General features: G+C 28.6%; 4 protein-coding genes across 8 annotated transcripts; 3 read left to right on the top strand and 1 right to left on the bottom strand.

Annotated features, from left to right (window-relative positions):
- The first annotated feature begins 510 nt into the window (after positions 1–510).
- On the top strand, positions 511–7451 carry LOC130801217 (uncharacterized). Of its 5 annotated transcripts, none has more exons than XM_057665011.1 (8): positions 511–975; positions 2492–2536; positions 3879–3920; positions 4036–4083; positions 5200–5433; positions 5898–5942; positions 6268–6306; positions 7187–7451. In XM_057665011.1, exons 1-8 carry the CDS (start codon positions 585–587, stop codon positions 7303–7305), a joined length of 963 nt encoding a protein of 320 aa, XP_057520994.1. In that variant the 5' UTR covers positions 511–584; the 3' UTR covers positions 7306–7451. The 5 variants fall into 5 exon arrangements, with proteins under 5 accessions (XP_057520994.1, XP_057520993.1, XP_057520992.1 ...); XM_057665010.1 differs by having other exon boundaries at positions 3876–3920; positions 5203–5433; XM_057665009.1 differs by having other exon boundaries at positions 3876–3920.
- Positions 7452–11428: 3977 nt separating this feature from the next.
- On the top strand, positions 11429–14444 carry LOC130801215 (uncharacterized). The gene is made up of 4 exons (XM_057665008.1): positions 11429–11819; positions 12673–12723; positions 13118–13177; positions 14259–14444. The coding sequence occupies exons 1-4, from the start codon at positions 11468–11470 to the stop codon at positions 14327–14329; spliced, it is 534 nt and encodes a 177-aa protein (XP_057520991.1). The 5' UTR covers positions 11429–11467; the 3' UTR covers positions 14330–14444.
- A 3789-nt stretch (positions 14445–18233) lies between these two features.
- LOC130801214 (uncharacterized) lies at positions 18234–19930 on the top strand. Its single transcript, XM_057665007.1, has 2 exons — positions 18234–18633; positions 19699–19930. The coding sequence occupies exons 1-2, from the start codon at positions 18276–18278 to the stop codon at positions 19806–19808; spliced, it is 468 nt and encodes a 155-aa protein (XP_057520990.1). The 5' UTR covers positions 18234–18275; the 3' UTR covers positions 19809–19930.
- Positions 19931–21004: 1074 nt separating this feature from the next.
- Positions 21005–23887, bottom strand: LOC130801213 (non-specific lipid transfer protein GPI-anchored 9-like). Its single transcript, XM_057665006.1, has 3 exons — positions 23480–23887; positions 22339–22374; positions 21005–21325 (listed from the first exon to the last, which is right to left on the bottom strand). The coding sequence occupies exons 1-3, from the start codon at positions 23802–23804 to the stop codon at positions 21222–21224; spliced, it is 465 nt and encodes a 154-aa protein (XP_057520989.1). The 5' UTR covers positions 23805–23887; the 3' UTR covers positions 21005–21221.
- Between the last annotated feature and the right edge of the window lie 2994 nt (positions 23888–26881).

The following is a 26881-nucleotide window of genomic DNA, read 5'->3' as shown; positions in this document are numbered from 1 at the left end:
GAAGAGACTACAATTAAAAATATTTACATAAGTTAAAAATTCTTACTAAAAATAGAAATGAGATACTTAGGCTTAAAAATTAAAGTAATACTACACGAATAACTAATGTAGTTGTTTAAAATTTTGACAAAGCTATATTATGAGCACTGAGGAGCGACTTTTGTCAAACAAGTAGCAAATGGACATTTTATTATTACATAAAAGCGTTGAAGAAATATTAGTACATATTCGTGACAATCATTAAACAATAATGAACTAACTACTGTTTAATAGTCAACTAAACCTAATCTTATCGATCAACGTATTGCACGTCTTCCAACATTCTTCGTCATACTATAATACAAGTTGGTTTGTAAGAAATTTTATATTTCTTCAAGCTTCTTCAAGCTTTGACTTTATTATATGTATCATTTGCACTATATAATATATATATATATATATATATATATATATATATATATATATATATATATATATATATATATATATATATATATATGAGTTTTTTAAGTTATATGTTATGAAATTAAAAGAAAAGAGATAATTAGTTGACATTTTCTTGCTAGCTTTAATATATATAAATAATGCTTGAAATAATAAAGCTCACTGCCAATTATTTACAAAGAAAAATTAGAGTAATATTCATTATAGAGAAAGTATCTGGAAGGGAAAAAATGAGGAAAGAAAGAGAAATAAGGGTGGTAATAATGGCGGTTTTATTGGGAATACAGTTAATACCGTTATCAGCACAACAGAATTGCTGGGACAGGATGGGAAATTGCATTGATGAAAACGCTACGCCGGCAAAATTTCAAGAGAATTGCTGTACTTCGTTCTTACAGGAAATAACGAACGAGAGAGAGTGTTTTTGTACAGTCAAAACTGTTGTTTCTCGGAATGCAACCCTTGCTCAAACTCTATCTACTCTTCTTACACTTTGTAATGTTACTGCTTCTATCGATGCATTGTGTCCAGGTATTATTTATATATTACTTGCACTTTCCCTTTTAAGTTCAGTGATAAATGTTGATCTCACCTGTTAATCTTATGTGAACATAATTTGAAATAAGTAGGTTTTATTTGAGACTTTTAACCAAATTAATTAAATGTGTCGATATAAAATAATATCTGATTATTAAATGAGTTAGGTTAAGGTCAAAATTTTAAATCTGAAACAAACTTATATAATCTAAATAATTAAACAATGTTAAATTAATAAGTATAACCTAAACTTAAAATTCATATAATATTTTCCTTATTTTTCATTAGAAAATACAAAATAAGCAACCCCATAGACAAAAAGTTTTAAATTGGAGTTCAAAAATAAGATGTAATCAATGTTAAAATCTTAAAATGAAAGCAAAAAATTTAAATGGATTAAGTAGGTCAATATCAAGTTGACCTAATTTGTTGTAGATTAGGTCAGAGTTTTAATTTTCGATCCAATTAACCAAACTGGTGAGAGTTGGATTAGGGGGTTTATAACCTGTTCATATATGAGTAAAATCCAAACTTAACCCAACCTAATCTCTTTTAATATATCTAGATATATCTATTTATATTACTTTCATTTTAGATGGTTGATTTTTACATGCAAGCAGAGGCAAAACTTAAGTGGGGCAGGTCAAAAGCTGTAAAGTAATATATTTTGAATGAAAATAAAGTGGGTACATTTATTTAGAATATTTCAATTGCTATTAAATCTAAAAAAGTTGACCAATGATAATAAAGTAAAGTACGCCATGTTAGGATTGTTTATATTGTTTTTGGAAAATATGATTGTTTATATTACTACCCTTAAATATATGTAACTGTTTATAATAGAGAAATTATAAAATATTTTTCAATATTAATAAAATTTACATTAAGATAAATCAAATGAGATTTAATTAACTACGTTTTGACTTATAGATTATCAAGAAATTAAAAGTAAAGCTTTTTGGTCAATGGGGCAAGCTTTTAGTTACAAAGGAAGTACATATCAAGAAGTAAGAACTAGTATTAATCAAAATAATTTTAGCACTATTTAATTATTTTAAGTAATTTTTGATATGGTAAGTGGACCCCTTAATATAGAGGTTTTGATTTGTCATTTATTTAGCTCACATCACTTAAACTTCGCCCCCCTCAAAAATCTCGTCAAGATCCGCCGGTGCATGCAAGTGGATTCATATAGTGTTTTTCTATCTAATAAGGTTAAAAATTGATACAAGTACAAAATAAGAAGAAAAAAAATTTGTTCATTTGGGGTCTATATGTGGACAAAATATTTATAAAACTACAATTTTGACGTGTTCACAATCTTCATTTAAAGTTAAGTTGTACCCATAAACATTCATGTAGTGCTTTTGCTATACATTTTTTTTAAATGTATTATCATCATATTAAAATTTTATTTAGAAAATGATATATCAATAATATTAAATTAGGTGCTTTTAATTTATCTGAGGTTATAATATACTTATATATTGTTACGTTTTGAATTTGAAAGGTACTGTTCCAAGCACTAGTGAAGTTCCAATTCCCTCACCCTCGGGTAAATTTTCTAGTAATATACTTTTGTTTAATTAAGCTATAATTTTCCTCCAATTAAAAGAGAAAAAAAGCAAATTTTAGGAGCCAAAATGCTAAAACAATCATATATTATAATATATTGATTTATTGAAATGGTATCAGTAGTCAATATGAGAAGGGTCATAGATTTAAATCTTATTCACTCATTATTTAAAGTAAAATATTTCACAATAAGTAATGATCAACAGATTCCGTACTTTATCCACAATCAATTACATATTCTATCATCTTGGGGCTTCAACTATTAGCTTAAATTTTTTCATGTTAAGTTAACAATTCATCCTACAAAAGCCATAAGTTAATACTTAAAACCCTTTAATATATTATATACTATACCACGTCTCCATATACACAAGAATATTTTGAACCAAATTATTTAATGCACGCAACACATCTTTTTTTAATACATAGAGCCAAATATTTCCCTTCAAATAATAGGTTAAGTTAATATCATGGTAGACCGTTTTAATGATTTTTGGAAAAAAATTATTTTTCTTTACTTAAAAAGACATGTTGTGTAGCATGTCATAAGTTTACAAATCAAATATGTTCTGAGCAAATACACCCAGGCTATTAAACTTTTTAGAAAATAGAAATTATTTTCAGCGAAGTAAAAATTGTTAGTATTAATGTTAAGGAACTACTTCAACTAAAATATTAAGTTGATAGTTGAAGCTCCAGGATATATTATTACTATAATAAAATTAACTTTTCACAACATAAAATTTAATAACATTAAAAAAAATGTTGTTGATTTTTGTTTTTAGTGTAATTATTATTGTTTTTATTTTAAGTTTCATTATAAAGTGATTTAGTTACATTTTATTTAGCCTTTAGTGACATATGTAATTGTTATTATAATCTATAATGATATTTACGAGAAATGTCACTAGATTTTATGTCGCGAAAAGGTTTAGTATGATATTTGATTATGCTGCAAAAGAGTATAAATATGTTACTAAATCCACTGTATATATTATTAAAAATTTAAAATAGTGACATTTAAATTAGTTGACACTAAATATATTCCACTAAAAATAAATTATGTTGTAGTGTATATATACTCTAACACGCCTTCTTACACGAGCTCTTTGGGCTAAAAGTATGGATGCAACACAAGTCCTGCTTATACCTAGCGTTGAATATTTCACTTTAAATGAAGGGTAATTGAGATTCAAATTCATAACCTCTTGTCAAAAGATTAAACTGATGATTAAGAACCTTAACAATTAATCTCAATTTTTCCAATATTTACATTATTGTTATTGACTGAATAGTCTGATTTCGCAATTTTAATGTAGAAGATACGCCAGCTCCGAGTGAAGTGCCATCTCTCGCACCACCAAGTAAATATTCACTTATATTAATTATATGTACTTTTATAAAATTTTTATGTTTATATATATCTACTTTGCTGGCCTTTGTCAAATATGTTTGATATTAAAATTTTTAATTTTGAAGGTATTGATTTAGCCCCTAGCGAGCTTTCATCTGCTTTTCCACCATCAGGTAATATACATTCTTCTTTTTATGCATAATCACCAAAACAAATAATGGAAGCAGCAAAGTTGGCAATGTGTCATACATTTAGTTAACGAATTATAGAAAGAAAAAAAAAAACCATAGGGCGAAAAATATAAAGATGCCAAAATAATATAAAGCAATATTAGCAATTTATAATCAAATAATATACAAAAGCTAAATTTATAAATAATTAGTTGCGAAAGTAGATTGTAAAAGTTGGTCGTAGGGGTCGAATCCCTGCAAGCCTTTGTCGATTCACTCTAGCTGTTAAGTCTTAGTTGCATATCCACCCACTTCTAGTTGACTTCATAACGTTCTGATTAAACAAGGTTTTAGGCAGACTTCGATGAATAAACATATTCCTAATGTGTCAGAAAAAGGTGTTGACATATATAAATTAAAGACGAAACCATAACAATTAGATGTTTAAATGTGTCAAAAATCATCACTTAAATAGAAATTGGACAATTAAAATAAATTGGCCTAAAAATAGATATTTGCTCTGAATTGAATGGAGAATATAAGTACGTGAAAATTGGTAACATGATCATGCATTTTTAGAGTTTGTGTTAGAATTATAAGAATTGGGCTAGACGGTCCAAACAAGTAATCCATTTACAAATCGCTAACTAAACCAGATAAGGGAAGAACAAAATACAAATAGAAAATGACTTGTATATAAACCTACATGTCTTCGAGTACCTAACCAGAAGTATGATAGTTGGAAGCGCCTTATTCATGTCTTAAATTACCAATACTCTTACGCTTACTAGTTGGTTTTCTTGTTTTTACTTTTTCCTTTTTACAAATCATTTTTTTATTCGTTCTTACCCGGTAATTTTTATTTATTTATACGTATTTTGTGTATTTGTGGATCATCTTATTTGACTACTGAGAATTTTTCTAAGGTTTCATTTGTGGATCATCTTTCTCGATTTGAGGGACTGTTTGGCCACACTCTTCTTTATGTTTATGAGTTGTTGTCTTCCTTTTCTCCCCAGACCCTAATTATAGTTTTCTATGAGCGTGATACACTCGATAATTAAGATGATGATGATGATAACGATTAAGTGGCTTTGCAATTGATCAATTTTGTTGCAGCAGATAAAGCACAGCCAGACTGCTGGACTCGAATGGGAAATTGTTGGCGCAATGCAACAACATCGAGTACAATATTAGAGTGTTGTGCGCTGATGAAAGGAGATATCGAAAGTGACAAAGAATGCTTCTGTGGTATCAAGAACATTGTTGGCGAAAGTCCAACTTTTACCAATTTAATTAATCAGATTTTCATTGCTTGCAGTATTCCTGGCACTTATGATACATATTGTCCTGGTATTCACTCTTTTTCTTCACCCTAGTTAGAACTGCTAATCTTATCATGATCCGATGAAATTTAAAACACAAAGTTCATAATTGGTCGAAAATATAAGTTTTTAGTTTTATTACTCCATTTGTTCTTTTTTTTCTCAGTTTATTAAATTTTTTCACTTTAAGATAGATAAATTTAAATTTTATTTTTAATGTATATATTAAAGACAAAATATATCCATGTGGGATCCAGTTAAGTTCGTCTCGATGCAAAGAATTTAAATATATAATTTTTACAATTTTTTATAATGCATACTAAGAGATATTGAAGCTCAAAATTTCCTTTTAAATACGTGTAAAAAGTAAAATTGGGTTATTTAAATGTCAAAAGTAGAAATTATGATAGAATATATGCATTGATTATACCAATCAAATAAAATTTTATATAACTAAGGTTTAAATGTTAATATGAAAATTTTGTTTTGAAGGTACCCCAAGCTCCATTCTTTCTCCGACTTCACCATCAACACCAGGTATCATAAATATTTTTCCAAACGTATTGAATATTATTCGTAAGCATTAAGCTATATTATATATGTACATTGATTATACGTACAACCGTAGAACATACAAGAAAAATTAAAAAGCACCCCAACATTATTAGCCAAAAACAACACTTAATTACACTTAGTAATGATTCCCGAATTATAAAAAATTCTATGTTTATCGTTCAAATGAAAATTTTAAAATTTTTAACTTTCAAACATTGTATTTTTTCAATCTAAGGTATGTTAACTATATTGTATCGAAATTACGTAATTGCGTACTAATGTTTTTACCATTGTTTTATGTATTAAGGTGATTCCCCACCCGGAATCTTATTTATGCCTCCACCAGGTAGAGCTTTCGTGTCTTTTAAATCAATGCTTTTATGGTGTTTATGCCCGTTTAATAGGTGGTAATAAACAGTGGTAATAAGAATGAAAATTAGTGTAATTTATTTTATTGAAAAATCTCTTGCTACCTTGATAGCAATGCTTGTCCAACTCCAATCATCTCATTTTCTTTATAAATTTCATTCCAATGCATTACTATTGGAAGATGTGGTATTTGGTGGTAATGAAAATTTGTGAAAATTTTTTTTTTTTATAATCAAAGTTTCATTACCATAAGAATAACATGTAATTTTTGCAAAAATTTTACACTATAAATTATTTTCATTACCACTAATCAAATAGACCGTTAGAGTATTTATGGATAACATTTTTGAAATAAACAAGACTGAGACGAAATGATTGAGTGTTTTCTTTCTAAATCATATCATTGATGGAGTATTTGATTTATAAAGAACACTTCCCTCTGCTTCACTTTCCTTCCCTTCATTTCTCTCTTCCGCCTTTACAATCAAATGGAAAGAATTCTAATTTCACCATCCCTCTCTTTCATTTGGCTTTCTTTGCTTCCATGCAAACATAGCATTCATGATGTACAACATTAATTTATGTATAATTTTATAAAATAGAATTATCTAAAAATATAATACCCCTTTTAAAAAAATTGTCCAACTACACTTTATCTAATTCAATTCTTAATATCTCAAATATGTATAACAAAAAATTAATTTTTTGATTATGAATAATAATCACTCTAATTTTATTGAAAAAAAAACTTTAAATCATCTCTCTCTGTTCCAATTGGTATCAATTAATACTCCCTGCATTTGAATATAATATATTTTTAAAAAGTACATGAATTCATTGTTTTTTTTTTTTGGCAGCTACCACCACTAGCAATGAAACTGGTAATGCAAATACAAATGGTGCTAAGAAGATTGGATATTCAGTTGGACTTCTCTCAAGCAGTATGCTGTTCATTTGGGCAATAATACAATCTTAATTGATGAATATAGAATTATTTTTTTTTTTTTTTTGTCCAAAATCCCTGATTCGCCATATTGTGAAAGAAGTCTTATAATATACATTCATGTTATTTCATTTCAAACAAAAAGGTATAAATGTTCAAATATATTATTCAAGATAATGATGAAGCATTGTTGTAAATTTATAATCGTTATAATCATTTTCTGTTAGCTTGTTTTTTAAAATAGCTAGAAAAAAATTTTATTAACATGTATCAAATATTCAATATTCAAGCATAATATTTAATTAGCATTGTAATGTACTGAAACAGTTGGCTAAAACTATTTGTGGATGTTTGGTAGCTGTACGTAGGCATGGCCACGGTCCGGGTTGGTCCGGTTCCGTTCCGGTTCCATTTGGAACCTGTCGCGAACGGTTCCGGTTCCGGTTCCGGTTCCGGTTCCTTGGCGGTTCCAAACGGTTCCTTGGCGGTTCATGAGGCGGTTCCGGCGGTTCCAACTCACGGGACGGGCGGGTCGGACCATCGGTTCCATTTTTTTCTTTAAATATTTGTATAATAAAAAAATACTATAATATCGCGGACGTACCTTTGATGATTACTTGATTATTAGCGAAATTTATTGCATGTCAAGTTGTCATCGTTATTGAAATATTTACTAAAAAGAATGGAAAAAAATAAATTAATAAGAAACGAATCAATGATAATGTCGATAAAGATGATTAATAAAAAAAGAGGGAGAAAATGGACTTGAACATAGTACCCAAAGGAATACTAAGCTGCCTACGTATCCCGAAGGAATCAAAGCTCACGTAGTTCTTTGTCATACCTTTTATTTATAGTTGTTGAATGTTGATTTATCGTTGTCGCTTGTCGAATTGATCCTAATCGTCCTCGTCATCATCATGTGGTTGGTTAGATGCTTCCGCTGACTCTCCTCCTGACGATGATGCAGATGTATCCATTATCATCCATGGATCATCATCGTCGTCTTGATCATCATCATTCCTTAGTCCTTGTGTTCGAATCTCCGCTTGATCCCAATCTTTCTTGCAAACACATATTTGAATACTATGTGGAGCAAGACGAGATCTCTTTTCGTCCAAAACTCTTCTACCTGCACTAAAAGCAGACTCCGACGCAATTGTTGACGCGGGAATTGCAAGGATATCCTTTGCAATTCTCGATAAAATGGGAAATTTTACAGATTTTTCTTTCTACCACTCCAAAATATTATAGATACTTTCGTCTATTTCAAAGTGGTGTTTAAGATAACTATCTAGTTATAAATATGAGGTCGAGGAAGAAGAAGATGATCCTACAAAACTATCATCTTGACTCATTATGTTAGCTATTACCGAATTATAGTAAGAGGGACGTGCCGAAACGCTAGCACGCCTAGACATATCGCGTTTCGGGTTATATACACTAGCGTAAAAATCATAGAGTTCTGCTAAATATTTTTTACATGTTCCTAAATAATTATGTACATCAGTAGACGGGCGATCTAACGATTGGTAATAAAATCCTATTACTTTAGTAAGGACCTCAGTTTTAAAACGTGGGTCCAAAATGGTTGCGATTCCATAAATATAAGGAAAATCGGTAAAATATGTCTTCCATTTTTCCATCATATCTGCAAGAATCGGCCTCAAATTTGGGTTAGTATCATCATGTGTATATTTAAGGAGATGATAAAAAATAGTAATACATTCACTTATTACTAAGTGAACATTCGGTTCATAAACATAAGAAAAAATCTTAGTCGCGTGGTCATACGCTTCTAATATGTTATGTACACCTATAGCTAACTCCCAAGTGTCATCAGCTATGTAACTATCTGTACACTCACTATATAGTTGTGTTATTACTAGACGATAAGCAATCGCCTTTCTTAATAAATCGCTGGTTGAGCCCCAACGTGTAGGAGTATCTAATGACCAATACACTTTTTTAAGTTGATATTGGTCACATAATTGTTTATATCGTCTTTTTATCTTTCCGATCCTAAGCCACTTCACTATATCCCTAATTGGTTCTAATAAATCACTTAATTTTTTTATGCCTGCTTGGCAAGATAAGTTAACTATGATGGGAATGTCCCATTGTGTCTGTCGGCTTCCACTTGTGGTCCCGCTGCCGCTTGCTGCATGAGTTTCTTTTGTGATTCCATGCTTCTTTGCCAAATGTTTGTTAAAAGATCCCGTACCACCACCTAACACGTATTCACAAAACACAATAAATAAATGTTTATAAAATATGAATATATAATGTATCAATGTATTATGTATGTCAGTATGTATTAAAAACTTAAAAAGTATTTACCTCTGGCGAAACTGTATGAAACTAAGGGCTTTACTCCTTGACTTTCACAAATTTGACAAGTGCATAAGAAAATATCTGGATTCTCGGTTGGTTCTTTTGTGAAATACGACCACACATGTGAAACAGCTCTACCACTAGGAGGTGGCATTGCCGGAAAAGGTTGTCTTACTGGTTCATCTTCATCTAAATAAATAATTTAAAATTATAAAACTATAATTAAATAAATAAATAATTTAAAGTTTAATTAATTTGAAGAATAAAATTATAAAACTAACCGATAGTTTGGAAATTGACTCGTTTACCACGAGCTTGTCTTTGTTGTTGTTGTTCTCCTTGTTCTTCATGTGATCTTGTTGATGACTGTCGAGATATATTTATCCCAATTGGGGTCGTTGGTTCCTCTTCTTGTTCTTCTTCTTCATCAATTTGTATTTCTCTTTCCACTTCTTCTGCATAATTATGTAACTCCGGGTCGTACCCTTCCGGATAATTATGTTCATAATTATAATTACTAATGGAAGGTGTTGTTGATACCGACGGAGTAGAAGTGGCTTTTCTTTTGGACGAACTGGAACCTCCCAATGATTTTGCCACTTTAGTAACTTTTTTGTGGCTTTTTTCAAAAATGAAGACATGATTGATAATATTGAAGTAATAATAGAAATATAGAATTAAGAAATAAATAAATAATTAATTATGTAACTAACTAAATTAAGAAATAATTAAAAGACTAATTATTTAATTAAGAGAATAATTGCGTAATTAAAGAATTAAGTAGAGAGAGTAGGAGAAGAGATGAGTTGTGAATGAAAATGATTGAAATTGATGAGTATTTATAATGAAAAATGCAACGGCTAGTTCAACGGTCATAAACGGTAACTTTTGGCGAACCGGTTCCATGGAACCGGTGGGCCGGTTCAACCGGACCGGTCCCGGTTCCGGTTCCACGGAACCGTTGAGCCGGTTCAACCGGACCGGTTCCGGTTCCAGAACCGGTTCCATGGAACCGTTGGACCGGTTCTCCCGGACCGGTTCCGGTTCCAAACCGCGGGTTTTTTACCCGGTTCACGACGTTTTTTTCCGGCGGTTTCACGGTTCCGACAACTTTTTTTCCGGCGGTTTCACGGTTTCGCGGTTCGTGGCGGTTCGGAACCTGTCGCAAACGGTTCCGGTTCCGGATTCAGTTCCAAGCGGTTCGGGACCGGTTCGGTTCCGGGTAACCCGCCCCGTGGCCATGCCTAGCTGTACGTTATGGAGATGTTTGATAAACATTATCTGATAAATCATAATTATTTATTAGAGAATAAATTAGTCAATAAAATAAAAGTCAAAATGAAAAAGTCAACTAAAAAGTCTAAAGCAAAAGGCATATTTATAATTTGATCAATTAAAAAGTTAAAAGCAAAAAGTCAACCAAAAAATCAACTAAAAACAATATGTCTTACACATTCAATAACATCAATGACTGAAATTATGAAATCTTATCTTTATAAGGAATATTTTGATTTTAAAAAAAACCTATCTGTAATTGAGTCAAATGTAATAATTAAGACACCCTTTTATTTTATTTAAACGTAAAACTCCACAAATTTCGGATCTAATAATTATTCTAATGAAATACATATTAAATTTAATGAAATCAACAATAATAAGTAGGCCGGCATGTTAACTAATTACTTCTATATTATTTGCGATAAAACTAATTCATGAGAAGCACGTACAAAATTCAAAACCGGATTCCCATAACTCATAATTAAGCAGCTATATAAGTTACATCAAATATCAAACTAATAATTGCATCAAATCATCAAACAAATTAAAAATTAAATTAAATCTAATAATACAAATTTACAAAATGAAGGTGGTGATGGTGTTGATGATGGTAGTGGTGGAAATTGTATGTTTGGCCACCGCACAAACAACCCTGCCGCCACCGTTACCAACACAAATTCCCCAACCGCCACCAATACCACAATGTATTAGCACAAAATTGGTAGATTGCGTTAAAAGTATTAATTACACAAAACTATTTGATTCGATGATAAGTAACCCTAATGACATTCAGTATCCATGTTGTTCTGAATGGGATGAAGAAATTAAAGACAATAGAAAATGCGTATGCGACTATGCTGGTCCTAATTTGAGTTCAATGGCTAATTTTCTTAAAGGATGCAAGATTAACGTATCTCCTGATACTATGTGCACAGGTACTATATATTTTGACAAAGTTTTAAGCATGCATTTATTTTGTTTTTTATCACAATTATTAAGACTTAAGCTATAATGCATGGCTGTTGCTACCTTTTTATTTTTAGTAAATTAGTTAATTTCATTAGTTTTGCTATATTTTTATTTTTTACAATAATTTTGGAAATGCTTCACATGTGAAATAAGATCTCACGTCGATAAAATAGTGGGTTGTTGACTGAAATATAGATTTGGTGAGCTAATCCTCTTCCTACCATATAGTTTTGGGAAACAACGAACCTCACCAAGTGTATATGCAAGTCAACGCTCTTGACTTGTGGGTTTGTGGGCCCGAGCCCACGGGTGTCCTGTGTCCACATCAGTGGACCATGGTGAGATTATGTGTGATACCCCATACTTAGTTTTAAAAATGATTGATAGATTATTCATATCAATAAAATGCATCTTCTTTTCACGGGAGCCCGTTTGCTAAGAACTCCATATTTAAGTGCGCTTAGTGGGGAGTAATCTTATGATGGGTGACCTATTGGGATGTTTTCCTAGGTGTGCACGGGTGAGGCCAAAGTGCACTAAAAGGTCTTGTGTTGGTCTGTGAGTCCAGTCTACAGTCTTCATGAATAATCACCAACGGTCCAAAAGGCCGGGGTGTTACATTATATGATAGATTATCACGGCTTAATAAAGATACATCTCTATATCTATTCTATCTATAAGAAGGATATATTGTTTGCCTTCAAATTATGTATTTAAGCCCAATTGGACCATATAAATCAATGTGCAATCGTTTATACTATGAATAATAATGATGAAAATATCAATTAATCAGTTTTCAACTTTAAACTATGATTAAAGGTGAAGGGACAATTACTACTAAGTCTCCAGCTATAACGGAACCACCACAAGGTAATCTTCTTGTTTTCTCCATTCTTCCATTAAACAAATTATAATTTTCCAAACCTAAGGTAATTTTGTCTCCCATATTAATAAATAAGGTCTCATGAATTGAATCTCATCACTTACTCCTTTTAAGTACACTAATTACTAATCAGCATTAATACTCAATTTCTTTAATTTGGCCAAAAGAGTTAATACTCAATTTGCATTAATTTTTCAGTGAATTTTGTAAAATCTCGTAGATAAACGTCATGAAGGGACAAGTAATACAAGTATATTTCGTTGTTCCCCTCACTTAACAATATTTCGAATTAATTTAAATATTGCTAAATGAGTAAAATATAGGAGTAAATTTTATGATATGTGTATATTTAATTATTGATCTTAGTTTTTTAATGTAAAGGGTCAACAGAAAGCCCAAGTGCTTTCAGTCCTGCTTCTACACCTAAAGGAGATGTCACAGGTAATTTATTTAAATCATATGTATTACTCATTCATATCAGAAGAATTATTCTTAAACTTTTCTATTTTACATAATAATTTTGTAGCAAATTTGCAACATTTTTATTAGAACGAAGAGTATATTGTTAAGAATTACTAGATATATTGTGTGTAAGAAAATAATTATTAATTTGTTAAGAATTACTTGATATATTGTGTGTATGAAAATAATTATTACATACATTTAAGAAGTTTTGCTAATATTATCATAAAATATTAGCTTAAAAATACTCCCTTTGTTTTTGAGAGTTTTTTGTTTGACTAGAAAAAATTAAAACCATGTTTGCATAAAATTTTTAGAGAAAAGAAAGGAAGGGAAGAGAAAGGGTCGGAAAAAAGAAAGGAATGAGAAGGAGGAAAACAGATGAGTGTTTTTCTTTCAAACATTTTTAATTTTGAAAATATTAAAACCTTTAAAAAATTATTTAGTTAATCCCTTCAAATTATTTCTTTCACATTTATTATATAAACAAATAATCATTCATCCCTTCAAATCTCTCCTCTTCTTAATTATAACAACTTTCATTCAAACACACCCTTAAAATTAATATTTATAATTAATTCAACATTATTGCAGTTACATTAAGACATTTATATAATTATTTACAACAAATTGGGACATTATGAATGTCATTTCTTGTATAAATAGAGGATAAATAAATAAATTATTTTAAAACAATCTTTTCTATATTTATCTTTTATAATGATTTGTTGACTTTTAAGAAATTTGAATGGTCCACTTTAGAGTTAAAAATAAAGTACTTAACATTGCAATTAACGTGAAAAGTTGATTATACTCTCTCAGTCTTATTGATTTTTCTATAATGGTAATATTTTTTCACAATTTATAATTAAATATTAATTTAATGGGACTGAGGGAGAAACTTGGTAGTACTTAATTCATACCGATACCAGTTCAATTTATTGGTTACACTTGATCCGAAACTACAAGAGATATTTAGTTAAAGTGTAACAAATAAATTGAAACGGTGAAAGTATAAGATATCAATTTCTGACAAAATTTATTTGGAATGATACACCAGGAGCTGCTAATAAGATTGGATCAATTTTTGTCGCTAGCCTACCTGTTGTCTTGGCATATTTCCTGTTTTAGTATGCAGAGCTCCTATGTTATGTTAATCTTCTGTATACATACGCTTTGTAACAGAGAATTTTGGAGTGTTTCCTGCAATTGAATGACGTGTTTTTGTGTTGATTTTGTAATTGTTTTGATGACTATATTTATATTTTTGAAGAATATTAAAATACATATAATAATTTTTTAAATTCTGCATGTTTTACATTTTACCAAAATTTCATTTTGGGCTTTACAGCGTCTTTGTTGGGATGATTTATCTTGTATCGATAAATTAGAGGTAGTGTACACACTTATTGGAGCCCTTCTTCCCATGACCATATGATTTTCGAATGGTATACATTTCCTTGGCTTATGAAGTGTGTGCACTTTTTGTTTCCCCGTTAATATACTGGCATTTACACTTAAACACACACTAAATAGGATGAATGAGAAATTATGAAAGATAAAGAGTAATGACATTATAATATAAATTTATTAGTGTATAAAAAAATAATAGTTTAAATTATAATTTGGTCCTTAACCATAGATTACAAATTACTTTAACCAACGAGTTATAGTAACTTTTGTTATATTTTTACACTCTTTAAACTATATGTCATATTTTAATAAGAGGGGTTAAAGTCAAAAATATAAAGAATGGCATTTTCGATATACGTTAAAGCCGCCACCCCATGTAACTTTGCGTATAACTTAATTATATACTTCATACTCCCTTTCGTCTCTCTAAGAAAACCTCATTTTGACTTGAAAAGATTTTACATATTTGAACTTAATAGTGATTTTCTAAAGGAACCGAAGGAGTAGTATTTTATGTTTCTTAGCAAATGGGTTCAACTGGTCAAATTGGTGTTTAATCTATTTGAGTCGAGTATATTATATTATGAGCCATTTTATTGATTAAGAATGTTATTAGTCTATTAATTTGTTTCCATCGTTCTAGTCAAGTTCAAATTAACCCAATTCAATTTGTTAGTTCTTTGAATTAAATAAATAATATTGCAATTAAAATATATAACGTTATACGGTAAAAATGTAAAATTTTGAATAGGATAAAACAATAGATAGATCAATTGTCAAAGTAAAAATTGTAAAAATTGAAGTTGACATTTCATTGTATAGTTTGATTCATCTTGGATCAAGTCAAGTTTGCATCCGCCTTATTTGAGTAGGCTATTGATCGAATTTAGGGAGGTTCTGAACATGTTGAATATATTTGACTGCACATAACTCTTAATATTAAATTAAACCTCTCAATATTAAATTATGTATTATATATTAAGTGTTTAAAAATATAAAGTTGTTAGAAAAATATTATTATTTTTTAAATGTACAAAACTTTTTAAAAATTTGTTAATTTTTGCTCTGCCTCTAATCAAATTAAACCATTTTAGATTTAGGGACGTAAAATTAACATTATTATCTATCACCTTAAATATTCATTTAAACTTTAATTTATTTTACAAGGTGTTAATTTGAGGACGGTAAGCTCTAATAATTTAAGAGATATTCCTTCTTTTTAAAAAAATTGGTATGAATTCCGATCCTCATATAGGCAATAATAATTTTGAAACAGCAAATTAATATAGTTATATAAATTACTTAATTTTGAATTGTGATACAAAAAACCTTTAAAATATATATGTGTTCAAACAATTAAAGTAAATAGAAAAAGATAGGAGTGTATTAGAAAGAACAACCCAATCTGTATGAGACTATTTTACCGTGAGATGAGTCCATAAAAAAAATTTATTATGCTAAAAGTTTTTATTATTAAACTATTTAACTCAAATATAGCACATGGCTCACGGTGAAACCATCTCATACAAGTTTTGTGTAGAATCATAAAACAAGCAATAATAATGAAATTCTACAACATAAGTACAAACTCCAAATAACATGTACCGAATGTCTGAATACTTCTTCCTTGCTCTAAGAAGATCATACACAGAATCATTGAATTTATCAAAAAATATTCATGAAAGGGAGTTAAACATGCTAGCAAAACAATAGCTAGCATCGTGATGTCATTGATGACAAATGAATAAAGCATCACCTTGGTAGTTGGTAAATGTTACTTTATTAACAATTTCATATTATTTGTTGTATTATTTGCAACTACTTTCCACTATTCCAAATTATTTTCAACACTAGAATAATTATTATTTATTTATTATTCTTAATTTATTATTATAATTTTTAATTTTTAAGTTGAAATATAGTTAAGTAGATTTAGTTTGATTTGTCTCAATGCAAATATTATTAATACCAACTTTTATAATTTTTTAGTATACATAATTAGATAAATTAATAATTGGATTAGTATATTGGATTACGCAAAAAGTCAAATGTTGCAAGTATTTCGGAACGTAAAAATTATTACTTCCTACGTTCAGAAATACACGCTACACTGTCGTTATTGACATTGCTCATCATTCAAACTTGTTCTATATATTGTGGCTAATGAGTAAGAAAAAATATAGTCATGTGAGATCTTGTTTGAATTGTTCAATTGCATACTTTCATAATATTTAGTATAATTTATTATATAAATGATGAAAATAACGTATAAGATTGCGTAAAATGTCAAATATAGCAAGTATAGTGAAACAAAACTATAAAACTAAAGATGTACTCACTTGTCCCTCTCATTCTACCTATTAGTTTCATTTACTTTTTAGTTAATTACTACTCATTTATTACTATATTTGTATTTTATTTTTAATGTTAAAGTTAAAATGTAGTAAAGTTAAATCTATTCGTCTTAATATACGGATTGTTAATATCAAATTTTCATAATATGCAAGTGCAGATATTAAAAATTATTAAAATATCATCTCAACAAGTATAAAAAGGTATATAAACAAATAAGCTAAATAGGAGGCACTATAATATTACATTATCACAATATTATCAATAGCGATCACTTACGTGGTTGAGAATCAAATATTAGCAACATTACACCTTATTATTGAATATCATAAATTTTAATTTATGATCAAAAAATTTATAAAATATTTCTTGTATTATAACGCATATAAATTATAATCGCCTAACTGAGTCAAATGAAATAATCAAGCCACCCTAGCTTTAAACATAGAACTCCACAAATTTCGGATCTAACAATTATTCAAATGGAATATTAAGTTTGATTAAATTATCATTAAGTAGGCCGGCTTATTCACTCATTATTTTGACAAATTCAAAATACAAAGGAGTGAGACTATTTAGGCATACCAATCTAAATTTACAGTCTCCAGTGATCACTTATAATCTTAAAATGATTAGTTACATCTAAAAATACTGATCAATTAGAGTAACAATAGTTAACTCATTATATGGGCCATTGATCTTGTTGGAAATATAGATACTCTTCCTATTATCAATTGGTTTTAAGATGGAATTTCATCAGGTAATATATGAGCAATCAACTCTCCTCTCGTACGAATTTGGTATACAAACCCAAATTTATCATATCTCATGGTGAAACAGTCTCATATAATACACAAATTCTTGTGAGAGACGGTCCTTATGAGAGACCAACTCTAATTGGGCCGGCCCAAAATATATTTTTCAAAAATATTATAAGTTAGCATTAACAATGATACAAGTAGACAGTTAAGATATTAAAAGTAAATATTAAGGTACGATAAGTAAGCATTATGAATATTGTAAGTATACAATAAGAATACGGTAAGTAGACATTAATTTTAAATAAGCTGGACTTTTAATACGTCACTCAGAGAGATGATTTCTCAACAGACTAGCTATATATAATATTGTTGAATTATTTTGGGATGAAAATAGTTCATGAGAAGCACGTAAAAATTAAAATAAAGCTGGCCTCCCAATAACTTATCAGCAGCATGGCAGCTATAAAACAAAAGCTACAGCAAATAACTTATATACTTACACCAAAACATTTTAAGCAAAATATATATATTAATACTAAAATTACAACATAATGATGAAGGTGGTGGTGTTGATGGTGGTGGTGGTGGTGGAAATGGTTAGTTTGGCCACCGCCCAAACGACGTCGCCACCGCCTACATTGATGCCAACACAAATGCCAACATTACAAACACCAGCATGTATTAGCACTAAATTAGGAGATTGCGCCAAAAATATTAATTATACGAAACTATTTGAGTCTGTTATGAGCAACCCTAATGACATTCAGTATCCATGCTGTCCTGAGTGGGATGAAGAAATTAAAGATAACAGACAATGTGTTTGTAACGCTTTGGGTTCTTATTTGAGTTCAATGGCTGAATTTTTCAAAGTATGTAAGATCGACGTTTCTCCTGACACTATGTGCAAAGGTACGTACTATAAACTTCCTTCATTTTTTTTCTCCTTTACTTTTTCCACAATTTTCAAAGTAAATTTTGAGTTTTAATATCTCTGAATATGCATTATAAAAAATTATAAAAAAATATAGTAAAAAGTATACATTAAGACGAATCTAACAAAATCTCACATAGAAATATTTATCATTAATTAATTTATATATGTCTTAAAAATCTAAATCAAATTTTCCTCTTCAAAATAGAATATTTTAAACGGAAAAAACATTAGAAAACGAGGATATATTTCTTTCATTACTAAAATATCAAGTATTCATTTATGTTCCTTCATCATTAATTATATATTAGAAGTATTAATCCACTACATAAATCTTAAGGTTTATGTATAAAAATTAATGGTCAATTTGATTGTTGATATTAAATAATGGTAATAGAAATGATTAGTGTACAGTTTTATGAAATGTATCACTTTATTCCCATGATGATAAAAATTTGATCAAAAGAAAATATTTTGCTCATGATTTTTTATTACTATCTGATACCACATTTTCAAATGGTAATGAATTAGAAAAAATGTTTATGAAGAAAATAAGATAAAATGGAGGAAAATAAGCATGTGTATTAAACTTGACAAGAATTTTTCCTACCAAATTACACTAGTTGTAATTTTCATTATCATTTTCACTATTTAATATTTAATACTAAATGGGTTGTATAATTTTTTTTATTACCATTATGAATTTTAGATCGCATGAATTAAAAAGTAAAAAAAGGGATAGATTTGATGGGATATAATTTTCTTTCTCCGTATAACAATGAAATTGTATTTAAAGAGATTAGTTACCTTAATTTTAATTTGTTACTGATAAAATCTTTTCAAAATAATTTTTTACTGTATGCTAGCTTTAGAAATAATGATTAATAGTTATGATTTGTTTATAAATTTTAAGTTAAAATTTATAAATAAATCTTAAGTATTAGTCACAGGCATGTAATAAATAATGATTTAGAAGCATAATTCAACAGATCGAGCTCTATGCTTGTACGTAGGAATTTTGTCAATTTTCTTTTTTTATGCAGATGTTGGTAAGAGCATAAAAGCAGATGGAAATGGTGCTATCAATATTTCAAATTCACTTGGATTACTTCCAATTATGCTCTTGATTTTCACAATTATTCTCAAATTTTGATAGAAAATGTATTAAACGTGGTCTGATTTTTAATGTTTGTCGTCTGTCGATGCTAATTTTTCATTAAATTTGGCGTGCCATGCTGTGATTCGGAGTTTAAAATAATGAAAGTTTTTTTGTTATGAGAGTATAATATAATATAATACCATCTCTATTCTTTATTTGTTATCTTTAATCTATTTTTTGCAAATAATCTAAATGCACACAAATAACTTCATTTGTAAGTTTCTAACAATTATAAAAAGTTTCTAACAAATGTAAATTTCGAACAGTTATGCATTAATATTTATCAACATTACACATTAAAAAATCTTATAAATTGAAAATAATTCAGTGCGGCTCTAAAATAAAAATATTTGTGAGTTTAATATAATGTAATGTAATACTTCCTCCTATTCAGCTTATGTGTCCCATTTCCTTTTATGGTCAAGTCACCTTAATTGTCCCATTTGTATTTTTGGTATGGGTTTTTGACTTTTATGCCCTAAATAGCTTTATTCTATTTTCAATTATACCCTTCATTACCCATACTAATTTTCCTCCCTTACATTAAAAACCCATAATACTACTCTCTTTCCTATCCTTAGCATCCCACTTTTAACTCTCCTTAAAATTCCTGAAAAGCTAAATGGGACTCTTAAAGTGAATAGGAGGGAGTATAATTTTAGGTAATATAATAATGTGATATATTATAATGCCATATAATAATCTACAATAATATATATATATATATATATATATATATATATATATATATATATATATATATATATATATATATATATATATATATATATATATATATATATATATATATATATTTGGTGGACAACATTTTATTGTGTACTAATCCTAATGACATAGTCATTAGGCTATTAGGTGGTAATGTGAATGAAAAACTAATATAATTTTGGTTGAAAAATCTCTTGGTTACCTTGATAGTCATGCTTGTCCAACTTCAATCATTTCATTTTTTTCATAAAATTCATTTAAAGGCATTACCATTGGGAGGTGGTATTAGGTGGTAATGAAAATTTGAAAACAAAAAACCATTTTTGTTATCAAAGTTTCATTACCATGGGAATTATATGGAACTTTTGATGAAATTTTATATTATAAATTATTCTCATTACCACTATTTAGTATCACTAACCATACGGGTTGTAAGTATTTTTACTTAACACATACAAATTACAATGCTTCGAAAATACTTATTATTATTAAGTTAATACACACTAAAATAGTATTGCCCAAGTCTATACAAACTTTTACATTATATGACTCAGCCAATAATGAGAAACATCAACATTAGCAACAGGAAAATTTTTCGAAACACAAAAAACGCAAAGAAGCTGAAATCTGAACATAAGAGTTGAATGATCAAGTCCAGGCCCAATGACATTATTCGGGCCTTTAATTGAACATAAAAGTTACCCAAAGAAAGAACGAGCCCAATAAAACTGTTCCAGTGGAGGCAATGTTGCTCAACTTGCTCGCAGCGCCAACTTGGCTTAAAACTGCAATGAATATAATGTTTGAAGTCTTAATTTTATATTACCACCAAGTCCTATATAAGACTATTTCACCGTAAAAAACAATTAGTCTATTTTTTTTATTTACTTTAAAATTATAGGTGATTATTTTAAGGATAAATAGTAACTCTTAAATTATACCTATACTTTTTAACTGTGAGTGATCACTTTAATGTTTTAAGTAATCAATTAAAAACAATCCAAATGTACTTACATTCATTTGGGAATTTAAGTTATATTTCAAATTTAAAATTAAATACAGTTATTTTCACTTTCTCAAATATACATTTTTTTTAGCCTATTCTTAAGATTTACTTTTCAGTTTGATCCATGGGGATTTTTCTATTATATTGCTACTACTGTCAAATATTTTCTCGAATACCTGATTGATTTTTTAATTCTAGCTTCGCCAAATCGCCCCTATATACGAGTAATATTGAAACTTATTTTTCATTATTTTATAATTATATTAATAGTCAACTCTCATAGCTCATGACCTCAGACTATTATTGCAGCTTGCGTTGATTATGTACAATTATGAATAAGTTACGCAACTTAAGTAATTTCAAAAATACCTTGAACATTTATTTATTTCGTTCCAAAGTATGTACATAACAATTTTTTTATTTTGGAAATGGTCTCTTAATTACTTTTTAATTCATATTTACATATTTAAATTATTTTTTCATCTGATTTATTTTAACTAAAATTAAATACCAAATTCATTGATAAAGTAATTTTTTGTCTTTTATGTTGCAAAATCAATAAGTTATTAATTTTAGTTTTCATAAATTTTTAATTTGCATAATTAGAGATATTAACGATTTAAAACATGTATAGGATTAAAGTGAAAAAGCAAATGGTGTAAGTTAAAAAATAAAAGTACAAATTAAGAAAAGTATATATACTCTTATATAGTACTCAATTTTTTTGAGTTTGTCTCATTTTAATAAATATACGTGAAAATTTTTTTTTAAGAAGAGATGAAAATCTCAAACCTGAAGCAGGAGCTGTGGCTGGGCCTTCTGCAAGAGCTGTTGCACGAAAAACAACACCAGAAATTACATTTTAATACCTCCAATTTAAGATGAGTATTATATTCAAAATTCATTATATCTAATACTATAATTATATACTATTTCAGTTTCTTTTTTAGACGTCTATGTATTACTGAGTACAAAAATCAAAGAAATTAAAGTGTTGATGATGCATTGTTGCTACGGTGGATAATAAAAGATATATAAAGTGAGACAATCAATAAAAATAAATAGTAGAAATTGGTAGGTTTAAATGTTGATAGTAATAGTATAAATACGATAGTAGGCCAAGTATGGAGGTATATATTTTTACGGTCTGTATGGTCATTGTTACTATGTAATGGTAATAAAAATGATATATATTGTAGATTATCATAAAATGTATTATTATGCACATTTCTATGGTAATAATGATAAATTAATAATAAAATAAAGTTTTTGTTCACAACTTTTCATTATTACAAATATCACCTCTCGAAATAATAATGCATTGAAATAAATTTTATGAAAAATCCAAATAATTATATAATAGAAATATAACAAATATGATTGTTAAACTTACATTTATGCTTGTATCATTTCCATCATTAATATCGACTACTAGACAACTGGACGTTAATATGTTGAATGATGAACTACTAGCCTGTTAGGAATATATAAAAGTACTCAACTAGCTTGTAGTATATATTTAAAACTACTAGCCAAGCTTGTAGTATATATTCAACTAGCTTGCCATGAATAAAATTTTTAAAAAAATCATTTTATTAATTGAATGTTGTCATTTGACTCCAATTAAACTTCCACCAAAAGTATACTAGAAATTAAATATAGAATTTTGTTTGAGCTTCAGTGTTAGATCTCCTTTATAATGATTGTGACATTTTCTATATAGAATATTATTTGACTAAAATTATTATATATTTGACCGATTGTTATTTTATTGTAAATGTCGTATGACATTTTTATTGAAGAATTTATTAAGTAGATTCCTATTTAAACGTTATAAATATTACTCCGTTATGTGCTAGGTCCCACAACTACTATATACCATATATGGCATTATAAATTCATATTTTGACGTGTAAGAGAAAAAGAAAATTACCCTGGCACGCAGAAAGTAAATCAAATTGGAAACCACAACGCATAGGCAGAGTCAATGCCTCAGTCACGTTAAGGCTCAAGGTCTGAATAATTTCGACACTGCTAAAGATAGTACATAGGCATTGAACATCATTCTGAATCACCATCCCTAGTGGCTCGCAACACTCCGCTGGTGGCTGAGCGGTGGTCGAGTTAACGAACGGCCCACAAGTGTCGTCGAGCTGGTTGACACAATCCGGAACGTCTACGCCTTCTTGGGCTAGTACGGGTAATACCACAAGCACCACCATCAAAGCAACCAAGATTAAAACTTTGCTCATTTTCATGTTTAATTAATTATAGCTAGAATTAATTATAATGCTTGATATAATATATATTTTCTAGCTTTATAATTTAATTATGAAACTATAATTTTTGTTGTATTATTTTGAGGCTATATATAGAAAATTTTTAAGGCAAGGTGTTACATAATATATTAGGGCTGACTTTTTTGGATGTAATTGGTGAAGTTTAACGAGTCTTTTTAGTTTACTTAAATGCCAACATGTAGATGGATCATATAGTCAAACTGGTATATGCTAGGAATTTGGAAAGGGCTGTGTTTGTTCAAAATATATTTGTTTAAATTAATCATCCACTTGCATTTTAAGAGATATTTGTCGCAAGCAATGATCTAAGTTTAAAATTAATTTAATTAAGTTGCATAATATTGCAAAATTAAATGATAACATTTTTGCTAGTTGTAAATTCATACTCCTAATTTGTCCCCCTTTGATAACTTCATATATAACTCATAGTATGATTTTTCCCATGATTTATGAATTATGAGTATTTATGATGTGCTTCTATGTTATTTTTCTACTTTTTATTTATAAAAACATTTGTTTAGGTTGTTGAATATACTACTATATATAATTTTCAACTACAACTAATGACTTTTGAAAATCCAATATTCTATCTATTATTTAGATTGATTAATGAAAGAAAGCAAAGCGAACTTAAATAATTATGTATAAAGCGTAAATTTTTTTTAAAAGAAAAAAAAATATAAGATTTAAAGTCGAATTATAATTTTCATTATCCGAAAAATCGTATATCCGAATTTCTGGAATCAGATCGAGTTTTTTGAACACCCCTACTTATAGTACTATATCTGTTCATATTTGTTCTTGCCAAATAGAATATTTTTTGGTTGCTTGCCATTTACATAAATTACTTTGAATTTATTGTATTAAGAATGCTAATCATCAATTTGCTAATTTTCCTTTACTTAACTTAAAAATAATGACAAAAAATGTTAAAATTGAAAAACCAATCTAAATGATTAAGTTTTAAATACAATTGAGTTTGAGTCATTATTTTTTGATATTTTCGGGCTAGTGATGATCGAGTTATATTTGGGTTTTTGATCCACTAATTTTTTATCGGATTTTGGTTTAATTTCTAGCCAATTTTAAAATTGACAGGGGTGTAACATGCAATATGCTTTCAATTTTCGAGCCTCAAAATATAAGCTATTTGTATACATTCTTGAAAAAAAATAAATTACAATTTTTAGACTCGTTAGAACACCTGAATTTGATCAAATAGACAATAATCTGATCTAAGTAGGTGTCAAAGTCAATCCGATTAAAAGACAACATGATCTAAAACTCACCCAATCGATTGCTAGCTATTTCGATTGAATAAGTAATGACTTTTTTTTATTTTTTATTTTTATATTTATATGTTCTATCAAAGCCCTTATTCTTTAACTTTATAAATGATACACCTTCGACTTTTTAAAATTTTCCATATTGTATTAAACAGCAATTAAATTTTGTTGATAAGTTGTGAGTAGGTAGGACTATATTCATGCGTATACTACTTGAATGTCTCCAAATTTTAAAATCTCAAGATATAGGCTAGTTGTATAATAATAAAAATAATATTTAAAATCACACAAAAATAATCCCAATTGTAATCGAATTATTCAAAATAATCCCTATTATGTGAATCTTTCAAATAATTATAACTCTGAACTCATCCTCCTCAAAATGTTTCCATTATTGATATAAACATATTAGCAAGTTAAAGTGCAACATGTTATTTGCTAATTTTAATTCTTGTTTATGATTTAAGTAACCAAACTCAATCAAAAAGGACATATGTTATATATTCTAACGCCTCTTCACACGAGAGGCCTTTAGGCTAAAAGTGTGGCTTTGTGGAGATTTAACATATGCCCTCCTTAAATACTTCACTTGAATTTAAGGGGTAGTTAAGATTCGAACCCGTAACCTTTTTGTCACGTTGACTTTTTAGAACTTAAACTAATTTAAGGTTCAGAAAGAAATTATTAAGTAACTCGTGAAGATGCAAAGAGCCAAGTGGAATAGAAGCAAGAAAATGACCAACTTAATAAAAATCTACATTAATGATTGAACTTAAATCTTAATTTTAAAATTATAATAAAAACGAAATTACAAACACATAGATAAAATTAAATTAAAATAAACAGTATATATGTTGAATATATCTGATCTTGATTTTCATCGGAGTATTATATTATTATTACTTATTAATATGTAAAAAATGTCAATACCCGTAAATTAAATTAATTTATATGGTTAAGATGCTCTTAATAGAACATTAATCCTGCCAACAAGAAGATCAAGCTGGAGAGTGATCCTGTCCAAGTAACGCCGCTTGAAGCACTGCTTCCTGCCAGATTTATTTACAAAAATGAAAGTATTAATAATACTTTTCTATAATTGTCCACCTTGTCTTAACCTTTATTTTTCATTGTCAACCTTGATTTTCTCGATGACGAGTAAAGGTTAAGCAGGGGGAGTTTATAAGTGCAATTATTTGCACTTATTTATATCATTTTATACTCTTTAACGATGGTCGTTGTTAGTAATTTTGTGATTATTTTGAAGATTTATGCCACTTCACTCGTTTTGGTTATTCATGTTGATTTTGAATGGTTTTGATTGTTTTAAGCATAATTCTAATAATTTTAATGATGACGGAGTTTATTAAGAAAGATTTTAGCTCGGGTAAAGATGTTCTACAAAGAAGATGAGCAAAAGAGTAGAAAAGTGTTTATAATGCAAAAGTTTTGAGCTGAAATTTAATATATGTCTACTCTTTTGGCCATAACTTTTGATACAAAGATCTTATTAATTCAAGGTTTGCGGTATTAGAAACTAGACTTCAAGAGCTTTCCAACCGTATATTATATGTCCAATTCCGATAACCGAGCAAGAAATGAGCATCGTTTGAACTTTGTAAAAACTATCAGCTAAAAACGTCAACTCGGCTTCCTGGTCGTGGAAGTGGACGCCGAGTAGGCTTTTTCTTTTGGAATCCATGCAGCCCATTTTGCAATACTTTAATTATGTATTATTTATTTTTATCT

The sequence above is a fragment of the Amaranthus tricolor genome, chromosome 15, assembly GCF_026212465.1.
Source record: "Amaranthus tricolor cultivar Red isolate AtriRed21 chromosome 15, ASM2621246v1, whole genome shotgun sequence".
NCBI lineage: Eukaryota > Viridiplantae > Streptophyta > Magnoliopsida > Caryophyllales > Amaranthaceae > Amaranthus > Amaranthus tricolor.
Note: the sequence above shows the minus strand (reverse complement) of the source record. Positions and strands in the feature narration are given on the sequence as shown.